The sequence below is a fragment of the Salmo salar genome, chromosome ssa15, assembly GCF_905237065.1.
Source record: "Salmo salar chromosome ssa15, Ssal_v3.1, whole genome shotgun sequence".
NCBI classification, from domain to species: Eukaryota; Metazoa; Chordata; class Actinopteri; order Salmoniformes; family Salmonidae; genus Salmo; species Salmo salar.
This window is the reverse complement of record NC_059456.1, coordinates 37,431,873-37,454,827: the sequence shown is the minus strand read 5'-3', so window position 1 is coordinate 37,454,827 and position 22,955 is coordinate 37,431,873. Positions and strand designations below refer to the sequence as shown.

The window sequence follows — 22,955 nt, the reverse complement described above, 5'->3', positions numbered from 1 at the left end:
TGCATGTTTATGACAGTAAGAAAAAGTTAAGACAGAAATTCATCTTACCTGGCTTCTTCTTGTCCATGGCATTCTCGTCAGTCTGAGATTCTTCTGATGAGGGCAGGGAACACAGGGAATGAGAGATAGACATGTATGAGAGGGAGAGAGGAGAAAGACTCCTGGTACCCAATGTATATATTATCCTTATATAAAAACACAATGTGATGGCTCTCTCTAGATTTCCTCTATCCAGGGTTCCCGAGTGCCGCAGCGGTCTTAAGCACTGCATCTCAGTGCTAGAGGTGTCACTTCAGACCCTGGTATGATTCTAGGCTGTATCACAACAGGCCGTGATTGGGAGTCCCATAGGGCAGTGCACAACTGGCCCGGCGCCGTCCGGGTTAGGGTTTGGCCGGGGTAGGCCATTATTGTAAATAAGAATTTGTTCTTAACTGACTTGCCTAGTTAAATATAGGTTAAATAAAAGTAAAAGGTATAAATAAATTACCAGAGGATATGAAGGGAGTTTCAGAACAGACCCTTTCAATCCCAATGGGACTTCTCCAGCCCTGCGAGGACTACTGGGATTTGGGGAATATGTACTGCTGTGCTGACAGGGAATTCTGATCAGGAAGTCTATAGTATTCCACTGGGGAAAATGGGCTCTGAATTTCAATGATACAGGTGAACTTAAAAAATACTGTGATGGATAAAGGAAGGAAGGAGTATTATTTCCCCATTAGAAAGAAGCATTTTAAAAGTGTTCAATCTAATCAAATTTGACACAGGGTATTTGTTTGGTCCTTAGGAAGAAAAACAAAGAACGTAGAGTAGGGGTGTTGAAATCATTTTGCCCCAGGGACCGCATTCGGTCTTCAATGAAGTCCGGAGGGCCACACTGAAAATTGGTTATATTTCCTTGCCATAAAAAATTGCCAAAAATAGTCCTCTATCCATAGTTTTTGCAATTTTCGATGCTCCCTGACTATCTAGTGATTATTATCGATTTGGACAGTCAAGAAACTATGAATGTAGGTCCATTTTCTGTGCACAGTGATTATTAGTCAGCTGGACAGTCAAGAAACTGTGTGAATATACTTCCATTATCATTTCTACACAGCTTTGATTTGTTTTTAGTCATTTTAAAGTATATTAAGATCGTTTTTTTTATGCATCAACATAGTTACTTTAGGGAGAAGAGTTAGAGTATACTTGCTATGTTTGTTTAACTAACTTTAAGTGCAGAGAGTGGGAAGGCCATGGCGGTGAACACAAGCATGACTACAACCCTTATTTCAAACAAAGTAATTGCAGCTCAGGTCTCAAAAGACATGTAAATCACTTTTGCCTTAATGTAATACATACAGTAGATGGTCATCATATTGAGGATAGTGAATCACACAGGACGTGAGGAGAGAGTGACTGGGAATATGGGTAAGGAAGAGATGGGACTAGAATATCAAGACTCCACAAGCTCAGTCAATAGAACATCACCCCAACGTCTTTAAATCTTCTGGCTTTAACTTATATCAATCCAGTAAGTGTTGTTACTATTTATCACTAGGCATAATCTATTTTAATAACTAAATGTTTCTCTGTGAACAATTAACATGTTTAATTTACTCCCCAAAAACCCCCAGAGAGCAATATCAGCAAAGAGTCATTGAATCCTAGTTTTATTGTGTTGGCCAGTGGAGGGGAAGGTATAGCTACTACCTTAGTCATGAATAGAAGGTAAAGAAGATTCTGCCCCAATCTCTAGAAACATATAATAATTTTAATGGAAAATTGCAAAGGAAACAGTTGCTACAGTAATGAATTCCGATCATATTGGATATTATCAAGGCGATATCAGTTTAATAAATGAGGTATAAATATGCAGTTATAAAAAAAAAGACAAACAATATGATTCCACCTTCCAGAACACTGTAGCAGTAAACGTTTTTACACATCACATTTAGATTCTACTACTGCAGGATCACTCATTGAGATAATCCTCAATAGTAAGTATAGCAGACAACCCAAAAAATCATGGGTTAGACAGAGCACCATCATGTGGGGCCTAGTGAACATGGCTGCACTAAATCTAACAGTAACCACTGCTACATCCCTATCTCTTATTTGAAGCACAGACACAAGGCATTGGTATTTACTCACTTGCTATACCAGGAGGCTTCACTTCTTTCTCTGAAATCAGAGGCGGGGAAAATCATCAAGCATAAATAATCAATGGAGATCACTAGTAATGTATCAACCGTTTATGAGGAAAGGTACCAGCAATAAGAGTTATTTGATACTTTGAGCTGACGTACCTTTAGCCTCCTTCACAGCTTTATTCTCAGTCTTCTCAGCTTTATCTGTGAGAAGAGAAAGATACATTTGTCTACATGCCATTTCACCCGTTCTTCAAACTCTGCTTATAATCTCAAACGTATTCTCTTCACACTAACAAAAAGTGACATGGCTGTAATTGCAGTTTTACCATGCATAAATTTAAGCTCTAATCATGTTACGAGTGACTGGTTTCATTTTTCATGTGTTGTGAATTTTTGCCAACAAATGTATATAATAAGTGATGTGAAAGGGAATCATTGGAATGCTTATTCAGTGCTGATCTGTCTAGTAAACAAAATCATTCTGCCTGGCCTTTGTCTAAAGCTATGCCGTTTGACAGATCCAATTTCCAGTTGTCAACTAGTGTTTTGTGTTGATTAAGCATGAGAAAGATAACTGATGCTGGCATGTAATCAACCAATGACTATCATAATATACTATTACGCACGACATATTATTCACAAAAAAATGTGCAGCTTTACAGGACACTATAACAGAGGAGAGTATCCAGTCATTAAGAACATTCCCAAGGCTGATCCATGGACAATGAGCATCTTAACAAAACAATGAATAAATAAAAATAAATTTGATGGCTATTTAGCATGACAAATGTATTCAAAACCTTGAAACCACTCACTCATATCTACTCAAGTTTTAGTCAAATAAATAAATCATTAAGTCCTATATAAATTTGTGTTAAAAAAAGAAAAAAGAAACTGACCTACTTATCAACACAAACAAGATTTCTTGCTCAGGGATTGATTGGATACGGTCCTTATGGTTTTGATTTAGGTTTCTGTTTACTTACGTGGTTTAGTGGGCTGGGCTGTCTTCACAGAGGGTGTGGTTTTAGCTTTGGCTACGAGACAAAATAACCAAAAGTACTTTTACAATAACCTTAATACCAGGATGAGGGCGCATTTAGTACTATATATGCTGGGATAAAGCTTTTGCACCACCTACATTATTCAGTAACAATGCATTATTCAACTTTAATTATCTAAACAGCTTTGAATTAGTTTTAATGGAAACAAATCCTTCGCAAAAAGCATTTAACCCATTTAATGACCAACGATAAGTCAATCTGTGAATAAAATCGGTTTATAACACTTCCTGTCTACAAAACTTGAGAAATGAACTATGCATACACTAAACAGTGCTAGTCTTTCCACACATACAGTATGTCAAGGAAGGACTGAAATAACACAGAAAAAAACTAAATGCTGCACCACAATCAGTTGATTGATCACTCTAGTTGGCCTGGGGTGATTAATAGTTAAATTGAACCATTTGCCTCAGGTTTATTGATTAAAAGTGTTCTCCAGCCACACTTTGGTATAGGCTACATTACAAATGGTCAATACCAGATTTTACTTTTTTTCAGCCTAGTTCATTACTGGAATCTTGTGCTGTTGGTCCGTGCAGTAAAAGGCTGGAGCCCATCTCAAATACCCATTAGTCAGAGGATGAGGCATAGTCAAACAAGGACTGTAATATCTTAACACTCAATTGGAAAATAAAAGGAGAAGCTGTTTGTAGTTGTGTAAACAGACATACTGCAAAGACACTGCTATGGTAGCTAAGTTTGATAAAAACCTAATCCTTTTTTTATTCAATAGCAGCATCTATTCAATTCATACTAGAGCAATGTATTTGCATATTGTTATATGAACAGAACTCACCATCTGATGTCTTCACATCCTTTACCTTGTCTTCTTCTCATGCAAGAAGGAGGAGAAATGTATATGAGTGGTATGTATTCCTCTTATCTAGCTGGAAGCTTTACACATCAAACAGTAGAAGCATGAACATCTTAGTAGTCATTCAGGTCAATCTATATTACAAACCCAAATAGATTCCTGTCTCTTTTAAAACTGGATGAAGATAATTTTACACATACTCTACGCATATTTTCATTACCTTGTGTGGAAACGTATAAATCCGGTTCAATGTTGTACACTGGGCTGCCTGCAGTCCTGTAAGACATGCAGTAGGAATCTGGGTTTTGACCCCAATAAGAATCCAATCTAAGAAAGGCCACAAATGCAAATCTCCTTCATAGCTACACAACATTCTACAATATCACCAACATGTGACCATTTAACAAAATACGTTTCAGCACGAAGCTCTACAAAACAATAATTCAAGTTGAATTTGTAAAGGGCCTTTAAAGTGTATATTTGGTTGGTCTAAATTACGCCAGGGTAAAGCTAGGATAAAATCTGAAGTGTGTTTTTTTAGGGTTAAAGTCATACTCTTGAGAATCTCACAAAGCTACAAGATTCTTTCTTTGGAACTAAACAAGGGAGATAAACCGTTAAAATCTGTTATTCATACTAATGAAAATAGATGCATTGGTTATGCAAAAGGATACGTAATATCCAGAAAACACCCTATTTCACCCTACTGTAGGCCTATCATCAATATAGGCAAAGTAGAGCAAATTAAGTGTCTTTTGAGTAATGTAACTTGATTTTTAAAAATTTCACCTAATTTTTACATTCTGTAATAAAGAGCACACGTTCAACTTAATAAAAAACACTTTCCCATCACAAGATCTAAAAAAAAATACTATAGTACAGTGCCTTCAGAAAGTATTCATACCTCTTGACTTATTCCACATTTTGTTGTGTTAGCCTGAATTCAAAATTGATTAAAAAAAAAAAAATCAATACATGTTATTGACTTAATCTTTCTGGGTAAGTCTCGGAGATTGTTGCACACCTGGATTGTACAATATTTGCACATTATTCTTCAAGCTCTGTCAAATTTCTAGCCAGCCATAGATTTTCCAGACGATTTAAGTGAAAACTGTAACTAGGCCACTCAGGAACATTCAATGCCGTCTTGGAAAAGCAACTCCAGTGTAGATTTGGCCTTATGTTTTAGGTTATTGTCCTGCTGAAAGGTGCATTTGTCTCCCAGTGTCTGTTGGAAAGCAGACTGAACCAGGTTTTCTTCTAGGATTTTGCCTGTGCTTAGGTCTATTCCGTTTGTTTTTCTCCTAAAAAAACCTCTCTAGTCCTTGCCGATGACAAGAATACCCATAACATAATGCAGCCACCACTATGCTTGAAAATATGAAGACTGATGTGCTGTGTTGGATTTGCCTCAAACATAAAGCTTTGTATTCAGGACATAACATTTATTTCTTTGCACATTTTTTGCAGTTTTTCTTTAGTGCCTTATTGCAAACATAACGCATGTTTTGGAATATATGTATTCTGTACAGGCTTACTTCTTTTCACTCTGTCATTTAGGTTAGTATTGTGGAGTAACTACAAGATTGTTGATCCATCATCCATTTACTCCTATCACAGCCATTAAACTCTGTAACTGTTTTAAAGTCACCATTGGCCTCATGGTGAAATCCCTTTCCTTACTCTCCGGTAACTGAGTTAGGAAGGACGCCTGTATCTTTGTAGTGACTGGGTGTATTGATACACCATCTATAGTGTAATTAATAACTTCACCATGCTCAAAGGGATATTCAATGTCAGCCAAAAAGAGTTACTTTAAATGAATCCCTAATAACATGAAATAAAAATAATCTTCAGAAATTACTTAAAATCTTCCTAGAAATCACAGAAGATGCATGGAGGGACAGGTCAAAATGCTGAATTTTGGCACTTGAACATGTCTTTATTGATATAAAAAAAAATTGATTTATTGAATTTTCCCTGTGGTCTATATTAAATGGAACTTAATATACCAGGCTTTTAAAATTCAATATGTGTTTACAATTCCTCTTAAAATATCAAAGGGCACTCATTTCGTGAAATGACCCATATATTGTTAACCATATTTGTTTTGTTAACACAGATGTGCCAGTGTTTGTGTTTCATTTTAGGGTTCAAGTCCTTGAAGGGAATTACAGCTGAGTGTTGTTTTTCCAAACACATTACCCAGTTAAGTAAAACACCACTTTGCTCTACCATGCAGACACACCGCAGGCGATACAGAGAAGGATCCCACTGTAATGGTCTAGATACAGGGAGGAAATGAGGCGTTGGGTTGGGAGGAGCAGAACATATGTTGAGTGCAGACTGAGAAGAACTGCCAGGTTAGAACTTGAACCCTACATATAACAAGTCAGGAGGGTGTTGACAGTCAGGAAGCCCATATGACAGATTCCAGCCGGCACTAACCTGATCGCTCCACAGAATATGAAGACAATGTATCATGTGTTTTAATATGTGTGTGTAACCTTTACTTAACTAGGCAAACAAATTCTTATTTACAATGACAGCCTACACCGGCCAAACCCGGACAATGCTGGGCCAATTGTGCACCACACTATGGGACTCCCATTCACAGCCAGATGTGATGCAGCCTGGATTCAAACCAAGGACTGCAGTGACACTTCTTGCTCTGAGACACAGTGCCTTAGACCACTACGCCACTTGGGAACAGCACAAATGTAGCATTTTAATTTGAGCCAGTTTGCTAGAGCAGGAAAATAATCTTGCAGCAACAGGAAATGTGAAGTATTAATGGACATTTTGGTAGGTGTTGATACATTTCTATAAGGGAAAATCCAGTTTGAAATTGCAAAGTGGAAATTACAAACATCAGACACTTTTATAAACATCAAATACATTACAAGTTTAAAATGTCCTGCCCCTGAACATGGCAGTTAACCCACTGTTCCTAGGCTGTCATTGTAAATAAGAATTTGTTCTTAACTGACTTGCCTAGTTAAATAAAGGTAAAATATTAAATAATTATACCTATCCATGTTATTGGGTTTTCACACGCTTCTATAGCCACAAAGTCAGATTCCACTGCCACAAAGTCCAAAATGTGTTTTTTGGTCTTTATTTAAGGTTAGGGTTAGGCATAAGGTTAGCAGTGGGGTTAAGGTTGGGGTTAAGGTTAAGGATAGGTTTAAAATCATATTTTAAGAAGATCAATTGATGAAATGGACAGGGGTTATGACTTTGTGGGTATAGAAACTAGTAATGACCATGTTATGGGCTTCTCTGGGGGGTTGCTATAGTAACATGATGGAGGCTTGTGTATGTGATAATGGTTATCACCAACATGAGAATGTGAACAGCACAATCTTATTAACATCCAACAATAGAAGGAAGAAATACTGGATGTATAACAGATGTTGCAGCATCGTTCTGAAGGACTGTGCCAATGAAACATGCATACTGTACAGTAATTAAAATAAATAGCTATCATCAGTAAAATAGTGAGATAGTATATATTGCGTACAAAGCCAAGCTGCCACTCTGCTAACAGGAGTCATCCTTCAGGGTTGCACCACCATTAAGTACATCATGGGAGAGAACTGTTAAACTGCTGTAGGTCACATGTTTAACACTACTGTTTGAAGTGTTAACCTGTTTGACTCAGCTGGCTGAACATGTATTCATCCACTCAAAACACAGTCAAATCATTCGCACCGTTTCTCTCTGCCGCTTTTGGTTTCTCTTTTGCTGATCGAAAACGTTTTGATGAATTTATTATTCAGTAAATTGCATTCAAAAGAAAAAATAATGAAAGATGATATACTGTTAATGCTGAGTTTCTGCCCTGCACACTGCTACAACAGATACATGTTACCTGTCTCAGGTTCCTTGGATAGCTTCTCCTCCTTCACTGCAGGAGCTAAAAGTGTTAGAACAGTTAAACAGCATGTTTCCAATTGTCATTGTATCGAACTGAAAATAATCTATATTTAGTTTGATGAACTTTTGCATTGCTGTGTGGTTACCTTTTGATGTAGGGATGGGTCTTATAGCGACAACTCTTCCCATGGCTTTTACCATTGGCACCACTACATTTGTGTGGTTACCTTTCCTCATAGTGGGGATTCTTGGAGTAGCTTTCTCTTTTAGGGGCTCAGGTTCTGAAACAACTGGTGCAGAGACAGATTAATTTATTACATTACATACTCATAAAGCATACCAATAATAATCGCCTTGATTGAAAAAGTTAATTAAGCCAAATTGGGTTTAAGAAGCAGCATACCATTCTTTACAAGCGACCATTCGGGTTTGACAGCACAAAGTTCTGAGATAAACAAGACATGTAAGAAGCGTTTCACTACAACTAATAGTAAGCATCTACTCAAGTTAACATTTGTGAAATACACTATTACCTTTCTTGGAAGTGCTTGTTGTTGTCTTGGTAGTGCTTGTCTTGACTTTTTCTTTGGAGATTGCTGGCTCTAAAACCATAATATATCCACAGTTAGAATATATGTTAATTCATCGACTGGAATAACTTCATCTAAGTTCTTGTTACCTTTCTTCGTAGGAGTTATTTTGTCCTTTTCCACAGGCTCTGAAACAATGAAACAGTATTCATACAGCTCAACGTTGCATTGAGAATCCTATAGCAACTAAATATATTCATTACCTTTCTTGGCAGCTGTTGTTTTAGCTTTATCTTTGGAAACAACCACCTCTGAAACAAGAATACAGACCAAACACTTAGTCACCCACTGAACAACTCTAAAAGGAAAACATATATAAAATGTCTGGACATAAATCCACTCAAAACACAGTCAAATCATTCGCACCTTTTTTCTCTGACGCTTTTGGTTTCTCTTTTGCTGATGGAAAACGTTTTGATTCATTTATTATTCAGTAAATTGCATGCAAGATAAAAAAAAAGAAAGATGATATACTTGTTTGTATAATACTGTTAATGGCCAGTTTCTGCCCTGCACACCGTTACGAAGGATACATGTTACCTGTCTCAGGTTCCTTGGACAGCTTCTCCTCCTTCACTGCAGGAGCTAAAAGTGTTAGAACAGTTAAACAGCATGTTTCCAATTGTCATTGTATCGAACTGAAAATAATCTATATTTAGTTTGATGAACTTTTGCATTGCTGTGTGGTTACCTTTTGTTCTAGGGATGGGTCTTATAGCGACAACTCTTGCCATGGCTTTTACCATTGGCACCACTACATTTGTGTGGTTACCTTTCCTCATAGTGGGGATTCTTGGAGTAGCTTTCTCTTTTAGGGGCTCAGGATCTGAAACAACTGGATACAGAGACAAATTAATTTATTACGTACTCATAAAGCATACCAATAATAATCGCCTTGATTGAAAAAGTTAATTAAGCCAAATTGTGTATAAGAAGCAGCATACCATTCTTTACAAGCGACCATTCGGCTTTGACAGCACGAAGTTCTGAGATAAACAAGACATGTAAGATGCGTTTCACTACAACTAATAGTAAGCATCTACTCAAGTTAATATTTGTGAAATACAATATTACCTTTCTTGGAAGTGCTTGTTGTTGTCTTGGTAGTGCTTGTCTTGACTTTTTCTTTGGAGATTGCAGGCTCTAAAACCATAATATATCCACAGTTAGAATATATGTTAATTCATCGACTGGAATAACTTCATCTAAGTTCTTGTTACCTTTCTTCGTAGGAGTTATTTTGCCCTTTTCCACAGGCTCTGAAAAAATGAAAATGCAAAAATTGCTCATCATTCAAAATACAATATTCATACAGCTCAATGTTGCATTGTGTCAGGGGCGTCGTAAAGGATAGACCAAGGCGCAGCGGGTATAGTGCTCATCTTCTTTAATTTGAATGAGATAACACTTTTACAAAAATTAACAAAACCGACAACTGACAGTTCTGTCAGGTACTTACACAAAACGGAAAACAACCACCCACAAAACCCAAAGGAAAACAGGCTGCCTAAGTATGGCTTCCAATCAGAGACAACGAAAGACACCTGCCTCTGATTGGAAACCACACTCAGCCAAACCTGGAAAACAAAACATAGAAAATGAAAACTAGAACAAAAATCCCCTAGACCAAAAACCCCAAAACACACAAAACAAACACCCCCTGCCATGCGCTGACCATACTACAATGACAAAAGACCCCTTTACTGGTCAAGACGTGACACATTGAGAATCCTATAGCAACTAAATACACTGCTCAAAAAAATTAAGGGAACACTTAAACAACACAATGTAACTCCAAGTCAATCACACTTCTGTGAAATCAAACTGTCCACTTAGGAAGCAACACTGATTGACAATAAATTTCACATGCTGTTGTGCAAATGGAATAGACAACAGGTGGAAATTATAGGCAATTAGCAAGACACCCCCAATAAAGGAGTGGTTCTGCAGGTGGGGACCACAGACCACTTCTCAGTTCCTATGCTTCCTGGCTGATGTTTTGGTCACTTTTGAATGCTGGCGGTGCTTTCACTCTAGTGGTAGCATTAGACGGAGTCTACAACCCACACAAGTGGCTCAGGTAGTGCAGATCATCCAGGATGGCACATCAATGCGAGCTGTGGCAAGAAGGTTTGCTGTGTCTGTCAGCGTAGTGTCCAGAGCATGGAGGTGCTACCAGGAGACAGGCCAGTACATCAGGAGACGTGGAGGAGGCCGTAGGAGGGCTACAACCCAGCAGCAGGACCGCTACCTCCGCCTTTGTGCAAGGAGGAGCAGGAGAAGCACTGCCAGAGCCCTGCAAAATGACCTCCTGCAGGCCACAAATTTGCATGTGTCTGCTCAAATGGTCAGAAACAGACTCCATGAGGGCCCGACGTCCACAGGTGGGGGTTGTGCTTACAGCCCAACACCGTGCAGGACGTTTGGCATTTGCCAGAGAACACCAAGATTGGCAAATTCGCCACTGGCGCCCTGTGCTCTTCACAGATGAAAGCAGGTTCACATTGAGCACGTGACAGACGTGACAGAGTCTGGAGACGCCGTGGAGAACGTTCTGCTGCCTGCAACATCCTCCAGCATGACCGGTTTGGCGGTGGGTCAGTCATGGTGTGGGGTGGCATTTCTTTGGGGGGCCGCACAGCCCTCCATGTGCTCGCCAGAGGTAGCCTGACTGCCATTAGGTACCGAGATGAGATCCTCAGACCCCTTGTGAGACCATATGCTGGTGCGGTTGGCCCTGGGTTCTTCCTAATGCAAGGCAATGCTAGACCTCATGTGGCTGGAGTGTGTCAGCAGTTCCTGCAAGAGGAAGGCATTGATGCTATGGACTGGCCCGCCCGTTCCCCAGACCTGAATCCAATTGAGCACATCTGGGACATCATGTCTCGCTCCATCCACCAACGCCACGTTGCACCACAGACTGTCCAGGAGTTGGCGGATGCTTTAGTCCAGGTCTGGGAGGAGATCCCTCAGGAGACCATCCACCACCTCATCAGGAGCATGCCCAGGCATTGTAGGGAGGTCATACAGGCATGTGGAGGCCACACACACTACTGAGCCTCATTTTGACTTGTTTTAAGGACATTGCATCAAAGTTGGATCAGCCTGTAGTGTGGTTTTCCACTTTAATTTTGAGTGTGACTCCAAATCCAGACCTCCATGGGTTGATAAATTGTTGGGTTGATAAATTGTTGTGTGACTTTGTTGTCAGCACATTCAACTATGTAAAGAAAAAAGTATTTAATAAGATTATTTCTTTCATTCAGATCTAGGATGTGTTGTTTAAGTGTTCCCTTTATTTTTTTGAGCAGTATATATTCGTTACCTTTCTTGGCAGCTGTTGTTTTATCTTTATCTTTGGAAACAACAACCTCTGAAACAAAGAACACAGACCAATAACTTAAATTCACCAACTGAACAACCTTGAAAGGAAAATGTATACAGTGCCTTAGGAAAAAATTCTGACCTCTTCACTATTTCCACATTTTATTAATTAAGTTACAGGCTTATTCTAAAATGTATTAAATAAATTTGTCCCCTCATCAATCTACACACAATACCCCCAATGACATATCAAAAATAGGTTTTTAGAATTTGTTGGCAATTTATAAAAAATAAATGAATGAAACATCACATTTACAAAAGTATTCAGACTCTTTACTCAGTACTTTGTTGAAGCACCTTTGGCAGTGTTTACAGCCTTGATTATTGGGTATGACTCTACAAGCTTGGCACACCTGTAGTTGGGGAGTTTCTCCCATTCTTCTCTGCCAGGTTGGATGGGGAGTGTTGGTGCACAGCTATTTTCAGGTCTCTCCAGAGATGTTCAATCTGGTTCATGTCCGTGCTCTGGCGGGGCCACTCATGGACATTCAGAGACTTGTCATGAAGCCACTCCTGTGTTGTCTTGGCTGTTTGCTTAGGGACGTTGTAATGTTAGAAGTTGAACCTTCACCCCAGTTGGAGGTCCTGAGCGCTCTGGAGCAGGGTTTCATCATGGATATCTCTGTACTTTGCTCTGTTCATCTTTCCCTCACTCAGGACTAGTTTCCCAGTCCCTGCCGCTGATCAACATCCCCACAGCATGATCCTGCCACCACCATGCTTCACCGTAGGGATTGTGCCAGGTTTCCTCCAGACGTGACGCTTGGCATTCAGGTCAAAGAGTTCAATATTGGTTTCATCAGACCAGAATATCTTGTTTCTCATGGTCTGAGAGGCTTTAGGCGCCTTCTGGGAAACTACAAGCCGCTGTCATGTGCCTTTTACTGAAGAGTGGCTTCAGTTTGGCCACTCTACCATAAAGGTATGGTTGGTGGAGTGCTCCCGATATGGTTGTCCTTCTGGAAGGTTCTCCCATCGCCACAGTAACTCTAGAGCTCCATCAGAGTGACCATCGGGTTCTTGTTCACCTCTCTGACCAAGGCCCATCTCCCCCGATTGCTCACTTTGGCCAGGCGACAAGCTCTAGGAAGAGTCTTGGTGGTTTCATACTTCTTCCATTTAAGAATGATGGAGGCCGCTGTGTTCTTGGGGACGTTGAATGCTGCAGAAATGTTTTCGTACCCTTCCCCAGATCGGGGCCTCAACACAATCCTATCTCTGATCTCTTCGACCTCATGGCTTGTTTTTTGCTCTGACATGCACTGTCAACTGTGGGACCTTATATAGACAGGTGTGTGCCTTTTCAAATCATGTCCAATCAATTGAATTTAACAAAGGTGGACTCCAATGAAGTTGTAGAAACATCTGAAGGCTAATCAATGGAAACTTTATGCACCTGAGCTCAACTTCGAGTCTCATAGCAAAGGATCTGAATACTTATGTAAATAAGGTATTTCTGTTTTTTAATTTTTATAAATTTGCTACAATTTCTAACAACCCGTTTTAGCTTTGCCATTATGGGGTATTGTGTGTAGATTGCTGAGGATTTTTATTTATTTAATACATTTTTGAATAAGGCTGTAACGTAAGAAAATGTGAAAAAAAGTCAAGGAGTCTAAAAACTTTCCAAAGGCAGTGTATAAAATAAACGGTTCCTAGGCGTAAGTTGTGCGTCATTACTTCACAGGAGAGCCATTTGAATGTAAACTTAAAAAATATATCTAAATGTGTTTTTTGACAGAAATGCCTTCTGGAACGTGTGGACTTTCATGTGCCTTAATAACAAACTTGTATGCCATCTGTAAATACAAATACAATTGTTAATTAAGAGCCTAGTTGGTTTAGCCATGAAAAAAGATAGGAACCTTCCCGTTAGGCATGTTTGGCTGAGATAATGGGTGGGCTGGACATGCCGAGAGATGAGTTCGGATCGGTCTGCCATGTAGCACGCTCCTGTCTATAACAGAAGCTGGTCAGTATGTGTAGGTAATCCTTTCTACCACAGTTTTTTCCAAAAGATATCACAAAATGGAATTGAAAAGGTGTTGCTCTCCACTTTCTGGAGGACCGAGTTTTGAAATCAGTGGAATGCCCGGTGGAATTGGTAAATTAAGGATATGGAGAAATTTCTGCCGTTTGATTGCAAATATGGAAAGGGAGTTGAAAAGAGAACACAGAAGACTGTTGCATAAAACACCTGTCTCCGGATTACATCTTCAAACTAAGGGCAACCATGGCATCCATGACAGAGAGGGAGAAACGTCCATCCATGTATACGGTAAGGTAGTCTAGCTAGCTACATTTACAGATATTGCACATTTCTAATTTTGTCAGAAAGTCGTTTTCATTTCAAGTTAAAGTGTACTACTAGCTAGCTAGAACATGCTAGCTGGCCGGCTGGCTCGCGAGCTAATGTTACGTGTAATATTATTACATCATGCAATTAAATTACCTTTCTTCATTGTGGTAGGTTTTGTCTTTTCTTTGGAGACAACAGCTTCTGGAATGACAACATCATGCTCAATATTTTCCAATAAAAGTCAAGCATGCAGTTTTGTTATTAATAATGCACTACAAAACCACAAGCTTTTAACTACAACTAATAGTAAGCATCTACTCAAGTTAACATTTGTGAAATACACTATTACCTTTCTTGGAAGTGCTTGTGGTTGTCTTGGTAGTGCTTGTCTTGACTTTTTCTTTGGAGATTGCAGGCTCTAAAACCATAATATATCCACAGTTAGAATATATGTTAATTCATCAACTGGAATAACTTGATCTAAGTTCTTGTTACCTTTCTTCGTAGGAGTTATTTTGTCCTTTTCCACAGGCTCTGAAACATGAAAATGCAAAATATACTCATCATTCAAAATACAATATTCATGCAGCTAAATGTTGCAATGAGAATCCTATAGCAACTAAATATATTCATTACCTTTCTTGGCAGCTGTTGTTTTAGCTTTATCTTTGGAAACAACAACCTCTGAAACAAAGAACACAGACCAAACACTTAATTTCACCAACTGAACAACCTTGAAAGGAAATCATATAAAGTGCCTTAAGAAAGTATTTAGACCCCTTCACCATTTTCTAATTTGTTTTTACGTTACAGCCTTATTCTAAAATTGATTAAATAGTTTTTTCCTCATCAATCTTCACACAATACCCCATAATGACAAATCAAAAACAGTTTTTTAGAAATTGTTGACAATTTATGAAAAAAATGAAATATTTCATTTACATAAGTATTCAGACCCTTTACTCAGTACTTTGTTCAAGCACCTTTGGCAGTGTTTACAGGCTTGATTATTGGGTATGACTCTACAAGCTTGGCACACCTGTAGTTGGGGAGTTTCTCCCATTCTTCTCTGCCAGGTTGGATGGGAAGGGTCGGTGCACAGCTATTTTCAGGTCTCTCCAGAGATGTTCAATCAGGTTCATGTCCGTGCTCTGGCGGGGCCACTCATGGACATTCAGAGACTTGTCATGAAGCCACTCCTGTGTTGTCTTGGCTGTTTGCTTAGGGACGTTGTAATGTTGGAAGTTGAACCTTCACCCCAGTTGGAGGTCCTGAGCGCTCTGGAGCAGGGTTTCATCATGGATCTCTCTGTACTTTGCTCTGTTCATCTTTCCCTCGATCAGTACTAGTTTCCCAGTCCCTGCCGCTGATCAACATCCCCACAGCATGATGCTGCCACCACCATGCTTCACTGTAGGGATTGTGCCAGGTTTCCTCCAGATGTGACGTTTGACATTCAGGTCAAAGAGCTCAATCTTGGTTTAATCAGACCAGAATATCTTGTTTCTCATGGTCTGAGAGTCTTCAGGCGCCTTTTGGCAAACTACAAGCCGCTGTCATGTGCCTTTTACTGAAGAGTGGCTTCAGTTTGGCCACTCTACCATAAAGGTATGGTTGGTGGAGTGCTCCCGAGATGGTTGTCCTTCTGGAAGGTTCTCCCATCGCCACAGTAACTCTAGAGCTCCATCAGAGTGACCATCGGGTTCTTGTTCACCTCTCTGACCAAGGCCGATCTCCCCCGATTGCTCACTTCGGCCAGGCGACCAGCTCTAGGAAGAGTCTTGGTGGTTTCATACTTCTTCCATTTAAGAATAATGGAGGCCGCTGTGTTCTTGGGGACGTTCAATGCTGCAGAAATGTTTTCGTACCCTTCCCCAGATCGGGGCCTCAACACAATCCTATCTCGGAGCTCTTCGACCTCATGGCTTGTTTTTTGCTCTGACATGCACTGTCAACTGTGGGACCTTATATAGACAGGTGTGTGCCTTTTCAAATCACGTCCAATCAATTGAATTTATCAAAGGTGGACTCCAATGAAGTTGTAGAAACATCTGAAGGCTAATCAATGGAAACTTGATGCACCTGAGCTCAACTTCGAGTCTCATAGCAAAGGATCTGAATACTTATGTAAATAAGGTATTTCTGTTTTTTAATTTTTATAAGTTTTCTACAATTTCTAACAACCTGTTTTAGCTTTGCCATTATGGGGTATTGTGTGTAGATTGCTGAGGATTTTTATTTATTTAATACATTTTTGAATAAGGCTGTAACGTAAGAAAATGTGAAAAAAAGTCAAGGAGTCTTCAAAACTTTCCAAAGGCAGTGTATAAAATAAACGGTGCCTAGGCGTAAGTTGCGCGTCATTACTTCACAGCAGAGCCATTTGAATGTAAACTTAAAAAATATATCTAAATGTGTTTTTTGACAGAAATGCCTTCTGGAACGTGTGGACTTTCATGTGCCTTAATAACAAACTTGTATGCCATCTGTAAATACAAATACAATTGTTAATTAAGAGCCTAGTTGGTTTAGCCATGAAAAAAGATAGGAACCTTCCCGTTAGGCATGTTTGGCTGAGATATTGGGTGGGCTGGACACGCCGAGAGATGAGTTCGGATCGGTCTGCCATGTAGCACGCTCCTGTCTATAACAGAAGCTGGTCAGTATGTGTAGGTAATCCTTTATACCGCTGCTTTTTTCAAAAGATATCACAAAATGGAATTGAAAAGGTGTTGCTCTCCACTTTCTGGAGGAAAGAGTTTTGAAATCAGTGGAATGCCCGGTGGAATTGGTAAGGTAAGGATATGGAGAAATTTCTGCCGTTTGATTGCAAATATGGAAAGAGAGTTGAAAAGAGAACACAGAAGACTGTTGCATAAAACACCTGTCTCCAGATTACATCTTCAAACTAAGGGCAACCATGGCATCCATGACAGAGAGGGAGAAACGTCCATCCATGTATACGGGTAAGGTAGTCTAGCTAGCTACATTTTCAGATATTGCACATTTTTACATTTTGTCAGAAAGTCGTTTTCATTTCAAGTTAAAGTGTACTACTAGCTAGCTAGAACATGCTAGCTGGCTGGCTGGCTCGCGAGCTAATGTTATGTGTAATATTATTACATCATGCAATAAAGTACCTTTCTTCATTGTGGTAGGTTTTGTCTTTTCTTTGGAGACAACAGCTTCTGGAATGACAACATCATGCTCAATATTTTCCAATAAAAGTCAAGCATGCAGTTATGTTATTAATAATGCACTACAAAACCACAAGCTTTTAACTACAACTAATAGTAAGCATCTACTCAAGTTAACATTTGTGAAATACACTATTACCTTTCTTGGAAGTGCTTGTGGTTGTCTCGGTAGTGCTCGTCTTGACTTTTTCTTTGGAGATTGCAGGCTCTAAAACCATAATATATCCACAGTTAGAATATATGTTAATTCATCAACTGGAATAACTTGATCTAAGTTGTTGTTATGGCTATAAAAAAGCCAACTGACACTTACTCTTGTGTTACTGACTTGTTGCACCCTCAACAACTACTATGATTATTATTATTTTACCATGCTGGTCATTTATGAACATTTGAACATCTTGGCCATGTGATGTTATAATCTCCACCCGGCACAGCCAGAAGAGGACTGGCCACCCCTAATAGCCTGGTTCCTCTCTAGGTTTCTTCCTAGGTTTTGGCCTTTCTAGGGAGTTTTTCCTATCCACCGTGCTTCTACACCTGCATTGCTTGCTGTTTGGGGTTTTAGGCTGGGTTTCTGTACAGCACTTTGAGATATCAGCTGATGTAAGAATGGCTGTATAAATACATTTGATTTGATTTGTTACCTTTCTTCGTAGGTGTTATTTTGTCCTTTTCCACAGGTTCTGAAACAATGAAACAGTATTCATACAGCTCCACGTTGCATTGAGAATCCTATAGCAACTAAATATATTCATCACCTTTCTTGGCAGCTGTTGTTTTAGCTTTATCTTTGGAAACAACAACCTCTGAAACAAGAATACAGACCAAACACTTAGTCACCCACTGAACAACTCTAAAAGGAAAACATATATAAAATGTCTGGACATAAATCCACTCAAAACACAGTCAAATCATTCGCACATTTTTTCTCTGACGCTTTTGGTTTCTCTTTTGCTGATGGAAAACGTTTTGATTCATTTATTATTCAGTAAATTGCATGCAAGATAAAAAAAAATGAAAGATGATATACTTGTTTGTATAATACTGTTAATGGACAGTTTCTGCCCTGCACACTGCTACAACAGATACATGTTACCTGTCTCAGGTTCCTTGGATAGCTTCTCCTCCTTCACTGCAGGAGCTAAAAGTGTTAGAACAGTTAAACAGCATGTTTCCAATTGTCATTGTATCGAACTGAAAATAATCTATATTTAGTTTGATGAACTTTTGCATTGCTGTGTGGTTACCTTTTGTTGTAGGGATGGGTCTTATAGCGACAACTCTTCCCATGGCTTTTACCATTGGCACCACTACATTTGTGTGGTTACCTTTCCTCATAGTGGGGATTCTTGGAGTAGTTTTCTCTTTTAGGGGCTCAGGTTCTGAAACAACTGGTGCAGAGACAAATTAATGTATTACATTACATACTCATAAAGCATACCAATAATAATCGCCTTGATTGAAAAAGTTAATTATGCCAAATTGGGATTAAGAAGCGCTGTTGTGTTCTTTACAAGTGACCATTCGGCTTTGGCGTTTGCAGCAGAGGGTTCTGAGAGAAACAAGAAATGTGAGAAGCGTTTAACTACAACTAATAGTAAGCATCTACTCAAGTTAACATTTGTGAAATACACTATTACCTTTCTTGGAAGTGCTTGTGGTTGTCTTGGTAGTGCTTGTCTTGACTTTTTCTTTGGAGATTGCTGGCTCTAAAATCATAATATATCTACAGTTAGAATATACGTTAATTCATCGACTGGAATAACTTGATCTAAGTTCTTGTTACCTTTCTTCGTAGGAGTTATTTTGTCCTTTTCCACAGGCTCTGAAACAATGAAAATGCAAAATATGCTCATCATTCAAAATACAATATTCATGCAGCTCAATGTTGCAATGAGAATCCTATAGCAACTAAATATATTCATTACCTTTCTTGGCAGCTGTTGTTTTAGCTTTATCTTTGGAAACAACAACCTCTGAAACAAAGAACACAGACCAAACACTTAATTTCACCAACTGAACAACCTTGAAAGGAAAACGTATACAGTACCTTAGGAAAGGATTCGGACCCCTTCACTATTTCCACATTTTTTATTAAGTTACAGCCTTATCCTAAAATTGATTAAATAGTTTTTTCCTCATCAATCTACACACAATACCCCATAATGACAAATAAAAGACCGTTTAAAAAAAATTGTTGCCAATTTTTGAAAAATAAATATCACATTTACATAAGTATTCAGACCCTTTACTCAGTACTTTGTTGACGCACCTTTGGCAGTGTTTACAGCCTCAATTCTTCTTGGGTATGACTCTACAAGCTTGGCACACCTGTAGTTGGGGGGGGGGGGGGGGTTTCTCCCATTCTTTTCTGCAGATCCTCTCAAGCTCTGCCAGGTTGGATGGGGAGTGTCGCTGTACAGCTATTTTTAGGTTTCTCCAGAGATGTTTTATCGGGTTCATGTCCAGGCTCTGGCGGGGCCACTCAAGGACATTCAGAGACTTGTCCCGAAGCCACTCTTTGGGTTGTCTTGGCTGTTTGCTTTGGGTCGTTGTCCTGTTGGAAGGTGAACCTTCATCCCAGTTGGAGGTCCTGAGCGCTCTGGAGCAGGGTTTCATCAAGGATCTCTCTGTACTTTGGTCCATTCATCTTTCCCTCGATCCTGACTAGTCTTCCAATCCATGCCGCTGAACAATGTCCCCACAGCATGTCAGGTTTCCTCCAGACGTGACGCTTGGCATTCATCGTCGAACAGTTCAATCTTGGTTTCATCAGACCAGAGAATCTTGTTTCTCATGGTCTGAGAGGCTTTAGGTGCCTTTTGGCAAACTACAAGCCGGCTGTCATGTGCCTTTTACTGAAGAGTGGCTTCAGTCTGGCCACTCTACCAAAAAGGTATGGTTGGTGGAGTGATCCCGAGATGGTTGTCCTTCTGGAAGGTTCTCCCATCGCCAAAGAGGAACTCTAGAGCTCTGTCAGAGTGATCATCAGGTTCTTGCTCACCTCCCTGACCAAGACCAATCTTCCCCGATTGCTCAGTTTGGCAGGGCGGCCAGCCTAGGGAAGAGTCTTGGTGGTTCCAAACTTCTTCCATTTAAGAATGATGGAGGCCACTGGGTTCTTGGGGACGTTCAATGCTGCAGAAATGTTTTCGTACCCTTCCCCAGATCGGGGCCTCAACACAATCCTATCTCGGATCTCTTCAACCTCATGGCTTGTTTTTTGCTCTGACATGCACTGTCAACTGTGGGACCTTATATAGTCAGGTGTGTGCCTTTTCAAATCATGTCCAATCAATTTAATTTACCAAAGGTGGACTCCAATCAAGTTGTAGATCATCTGAAGGATAATCAATGGAAACAGCACCTGAGCTCAACTTCAAGTCTCATACTTGTTATTTATTTTTTGTAAATTTGCTAAAATTTCTAACAACCAGTTTTTGCTTTGTCATCATGGGGTATTGTGTGTAGATTACTGAGGATTTTTTTATTTAATATTTTTTAGAATGAAGCTGTAACGTAACAAAATGTGAAAAAAGTTAAGGGGTCTGAATACTTTCCAAATGCTGTGTATAAAATAAACGGTGCCTAGGTGAAAGTTACACCTCATTACTTCACAGGAGAGCCATTTGAACGTAAACTTTTTTTTTAAATCAAAGTGTGTTTTTTGGCAGAAATGCCTTCTGGAACATGTGAACTTTCATGTGCCTTAATAACAAACTTGTAAGCCATTACATTACAACGGTTTGATTTGTTTGATCTGAGCAATTTTTTTAGCTAGCTACATAGCCGTCTTTGTATCAAAGATAATTGTGTAGTTTAGAGTAATTATCGAGGTTAGCTAGCCAGCTATTTCTGTCCTCCGCGACGCGTTCTCCTAACTTAGTCAACACTGCTAGCTAGCCAACTTCTACCGACTAGCAGCACTGTAGAAACTATTACATTACAACGGAACGACTTGATTAGTGTAGTGTTAGCTAGCTACATAGTTGTCTTTGCCATCTTTGTATCTAAGATAATTGTGTAGTTTAGAGTAATTATCGAGGTTAGCTAGCCAGCCGCGCCGCGACGCCGTTGTCCAGACTCCAGACTTAGTCAACACACCTAGTCATCATCAAACACACTGCTAGCTAGCCAACCTTTAACGACTAGCAGCACTGTAGAAACTAATACATTACAACGGAACGATTTGACTAGTGCAGTGTTAGCTAGCTACATAGTTGTCTTTGTCATAGTTTGATAATTGTGTAGCTTAGAGTAATTATCGAGGTTAGCTAGCCAGCTATTTTCGTCCCCCGCGACGCCATTTTTCCAAACCTAGCCAACTATTACCGACGAGCAGCATTGTAGAAACTAAATACATTACAAAGGAACGTCTTGATTAGTGCTATGTTAGCTAGCTACATAGTTGCCTTTGTATCATGATAAGGTGTAGTACTGAAACTATCGAGGTTACCTAGCCAGCTACACTTTCAAACAAAGTCAACAACGCAGCCACTGCTAGCTAGCCTACTTCACCAGCCAGCAGTACTGTATCATTTTAGTTATTTTAGTCAATAAGATTTTTGCAACGTAAGCTTAACTTTCTGAACATTCGAGACGTGTAGTCCACTTGTCATTCCAATCTCCTTTGCATTAGCGTAGCCTCTTCTGTAGCCTGTCAACTATGTGTCTGTCTATCCCTGTTCTCTCCCCTCTGCACAGGCCATACAAACGCTTCACACCGCGTGGCCGCTGCCACTCTAACCTGGTGGTCCCAGCGCGCACGACCCACGTGGAGTTCCAGGTCTCCGGCAGCCTCTGGAACTGCCGGTCTGCGGCCAACAAGGTAGAGTTCATCTCTGCCTATGCTACCCTCCAGTCCCTCGACTTCTTGGCGCTGACGGAAACATGGATTACCACAGATAACACTGCTACTCCTACTGCTCTCTCCTCGTCTGCCCACGTGTTCTCGCATACCCCGAGAGCATCTGGCCAGCGGGGTGGTGGCACTGGAATCCTCATCTCTCCCAAGTGGACATTCTCTCTTTCTCCCCTGACCCATCTGTCTATCGCCTCCTTTGAATTCCATGCTGTCACAGTTACCAGCCCTTTCAAGCTTAACCTGTTATGGCTAGGGGGCAGTATTTTCACGGCTGGATAAAAAACATACCCGATTTAATCTGGTTACCACTCCTACCCAGTAACTAAAATATGCATATACTTATTACATATGGATAGAAAACACTCCAAAGTTTCTAAAACTGTTTGAATGGTGTCTGTGAGTATAACAGAACTCATTTGGCAGGCAAAAACCTGACAAGGTTTCAGGCAGGAAGTGGCCTGTCTGACAAGGTGTCGTTCTTCTTGTCTCTGTTTATTGAAGAGTGAGGATCTTAGCTGTCCCGTGACACTTCCTACGGCTGCCATAGGGTCTCAGAAGGCGGCAAAAAGCTGAATCGTGGCTTTGCAGGCTCTGGCTGAAAAAAAGTAGCGCGTTTGGGTAGTGGCTGGTTACAGTACTGTGAGACTCAGGCGCGTGCCCGCGTCGACCGAAAGCTTTGTTTACTTTCCTCAGTTTAGCTAAAAGGAGATTCCCGGTCGGAAT

At 40.0% G+C, this 22,955-nt stretch overlaps 1 protein-coding gene across 1 annotated transcript in view; it reads right to left on the bottom strand.

Annotated features, from left to right (window-relative positions):
* The window catches only part of LOC106571369 (titin), an 86,984-nt gene that overhangs the window by 3,587 nt on the left and 60,442 nt on the right, over nucleotides 1-22,955 (bottom strand). Inside the window, exons 31-61 of the mRNA XM_045695684.1 lie at nucleotides 19,297-19,344; nucleotides 19,155-19,193; nucleotides 19,009-19,077; nucleotides 18,616-18,759; nucleotides 18,465-18,509; nucleotides 18,127-18,174; nucleotides 18,013-18,051; nucleotides 17,505-17,573; nucleotides 17,309-17,356; nucleotides 14,805-14,852; nucleotides 14,664-14,702; nucleotides 14,518-14,586; nucleotides 14,322-14,369; nucleotides 11,811-11,858; nucleotides 9,706-9,744; nucleotides 9,560-9,628; nucleotides 9,430-9,471; nucleotides 9,258-9,320; nucleotides 9,026-9,070; nucleotides 8,852-8,884; nucleotides 8,689-8,736; nucleotides 8,575-8,613; nucleotides 8,429-8,497; nucleotides 8,299-8,340; nucleotides 8,042-8,185; nucleotides 7,891-7,935; nucleotides 3,999-4,031; nucleotides 3,125-3,175; nucleotides 2,295-2,339; nucleotides 2,140-2,169; nucleotides 49-93 (exon numbers count right to left, since the gene is read on the bottom strand). Of these exons, the coding sequence (XP_045551640.1) occupies nucleotides 49-93; nucleotides 2,140-2,169; nucleotides 2,295-2,339; nucleotides 3,125-3,175; nucleotides 3,999-4,031; nucleotides 7,891-7,935; nucleotides 8,042-8,185; nucleotides 8,299-8,340; nucleotides 8,429-8,497; nucleotides 8,575-8,613; nucleotides 8,689-8,736; nucleotides 8,852-8,884; nucleotides 9,026-9,070; nucleotides 9,258-9,320; nucleotides 9,430-9,471; nucleotides 9,560-9,628; nucleotides 9,706-9,744; nucleotides 11,811-11,858; nucleotides 14,322-14,369; nucleotides 14,518-14,586; nucleotides 14,664-14,702; nucleotides 14,805-14,852; nucleotides 17,309-17,356; nucleotides 17,505-17,573; nucleotides 18,013-18,051; nucleotides 18,127-18,174; nucleotides 18,465-18,509; nucleotides 18,616-18,759; nucleotides 19,009-19,077; nucleotides 19,155-19,193; nucleotides 19,297-19,344 (1,683 nt within the window). The remainder of the gene's footprint in view (nucleotides 1-48; nucleotides 94-2,139; nucleotides 2,170-2,294; nucleotides 2,340-3,124; nucleotides 3,176-3,998; nucleotides 4,032-7,890; nucleotides 7,936-8,041; nucleotides 8,186-8,298; nucleotides 8,341-8,428; nucleotides 8,498-8,574; nucleotides 8,614-8,688; nucleotides 8,737-8,851; nucleotides 8,885-9,025; nucleotides 9,071-9,257; nucleotides 9,321-9,429; nucleotides 9,472-9,559; nucleotides 9,629-9,705; nucleotides 9,745-11,810; nucleotides 11,859-14,321; nucleotides 14,370-14,517; nucleotides 14,587-14,663; nucleotides 14,703-14,804; nucleotides 14,853-17,308; nucleotides 17,357-17,504; nucleotides 17,574-18,012; nucleotides 18,052-18,126; nucleotides 18,175-18,464; nucleotides 18,510-18,615; nucleotides 18,760-19,008; nucleotides 19,078-19,154; nucleotides 19,194-19,296; nucleotides 19,345-22,955) is intronic.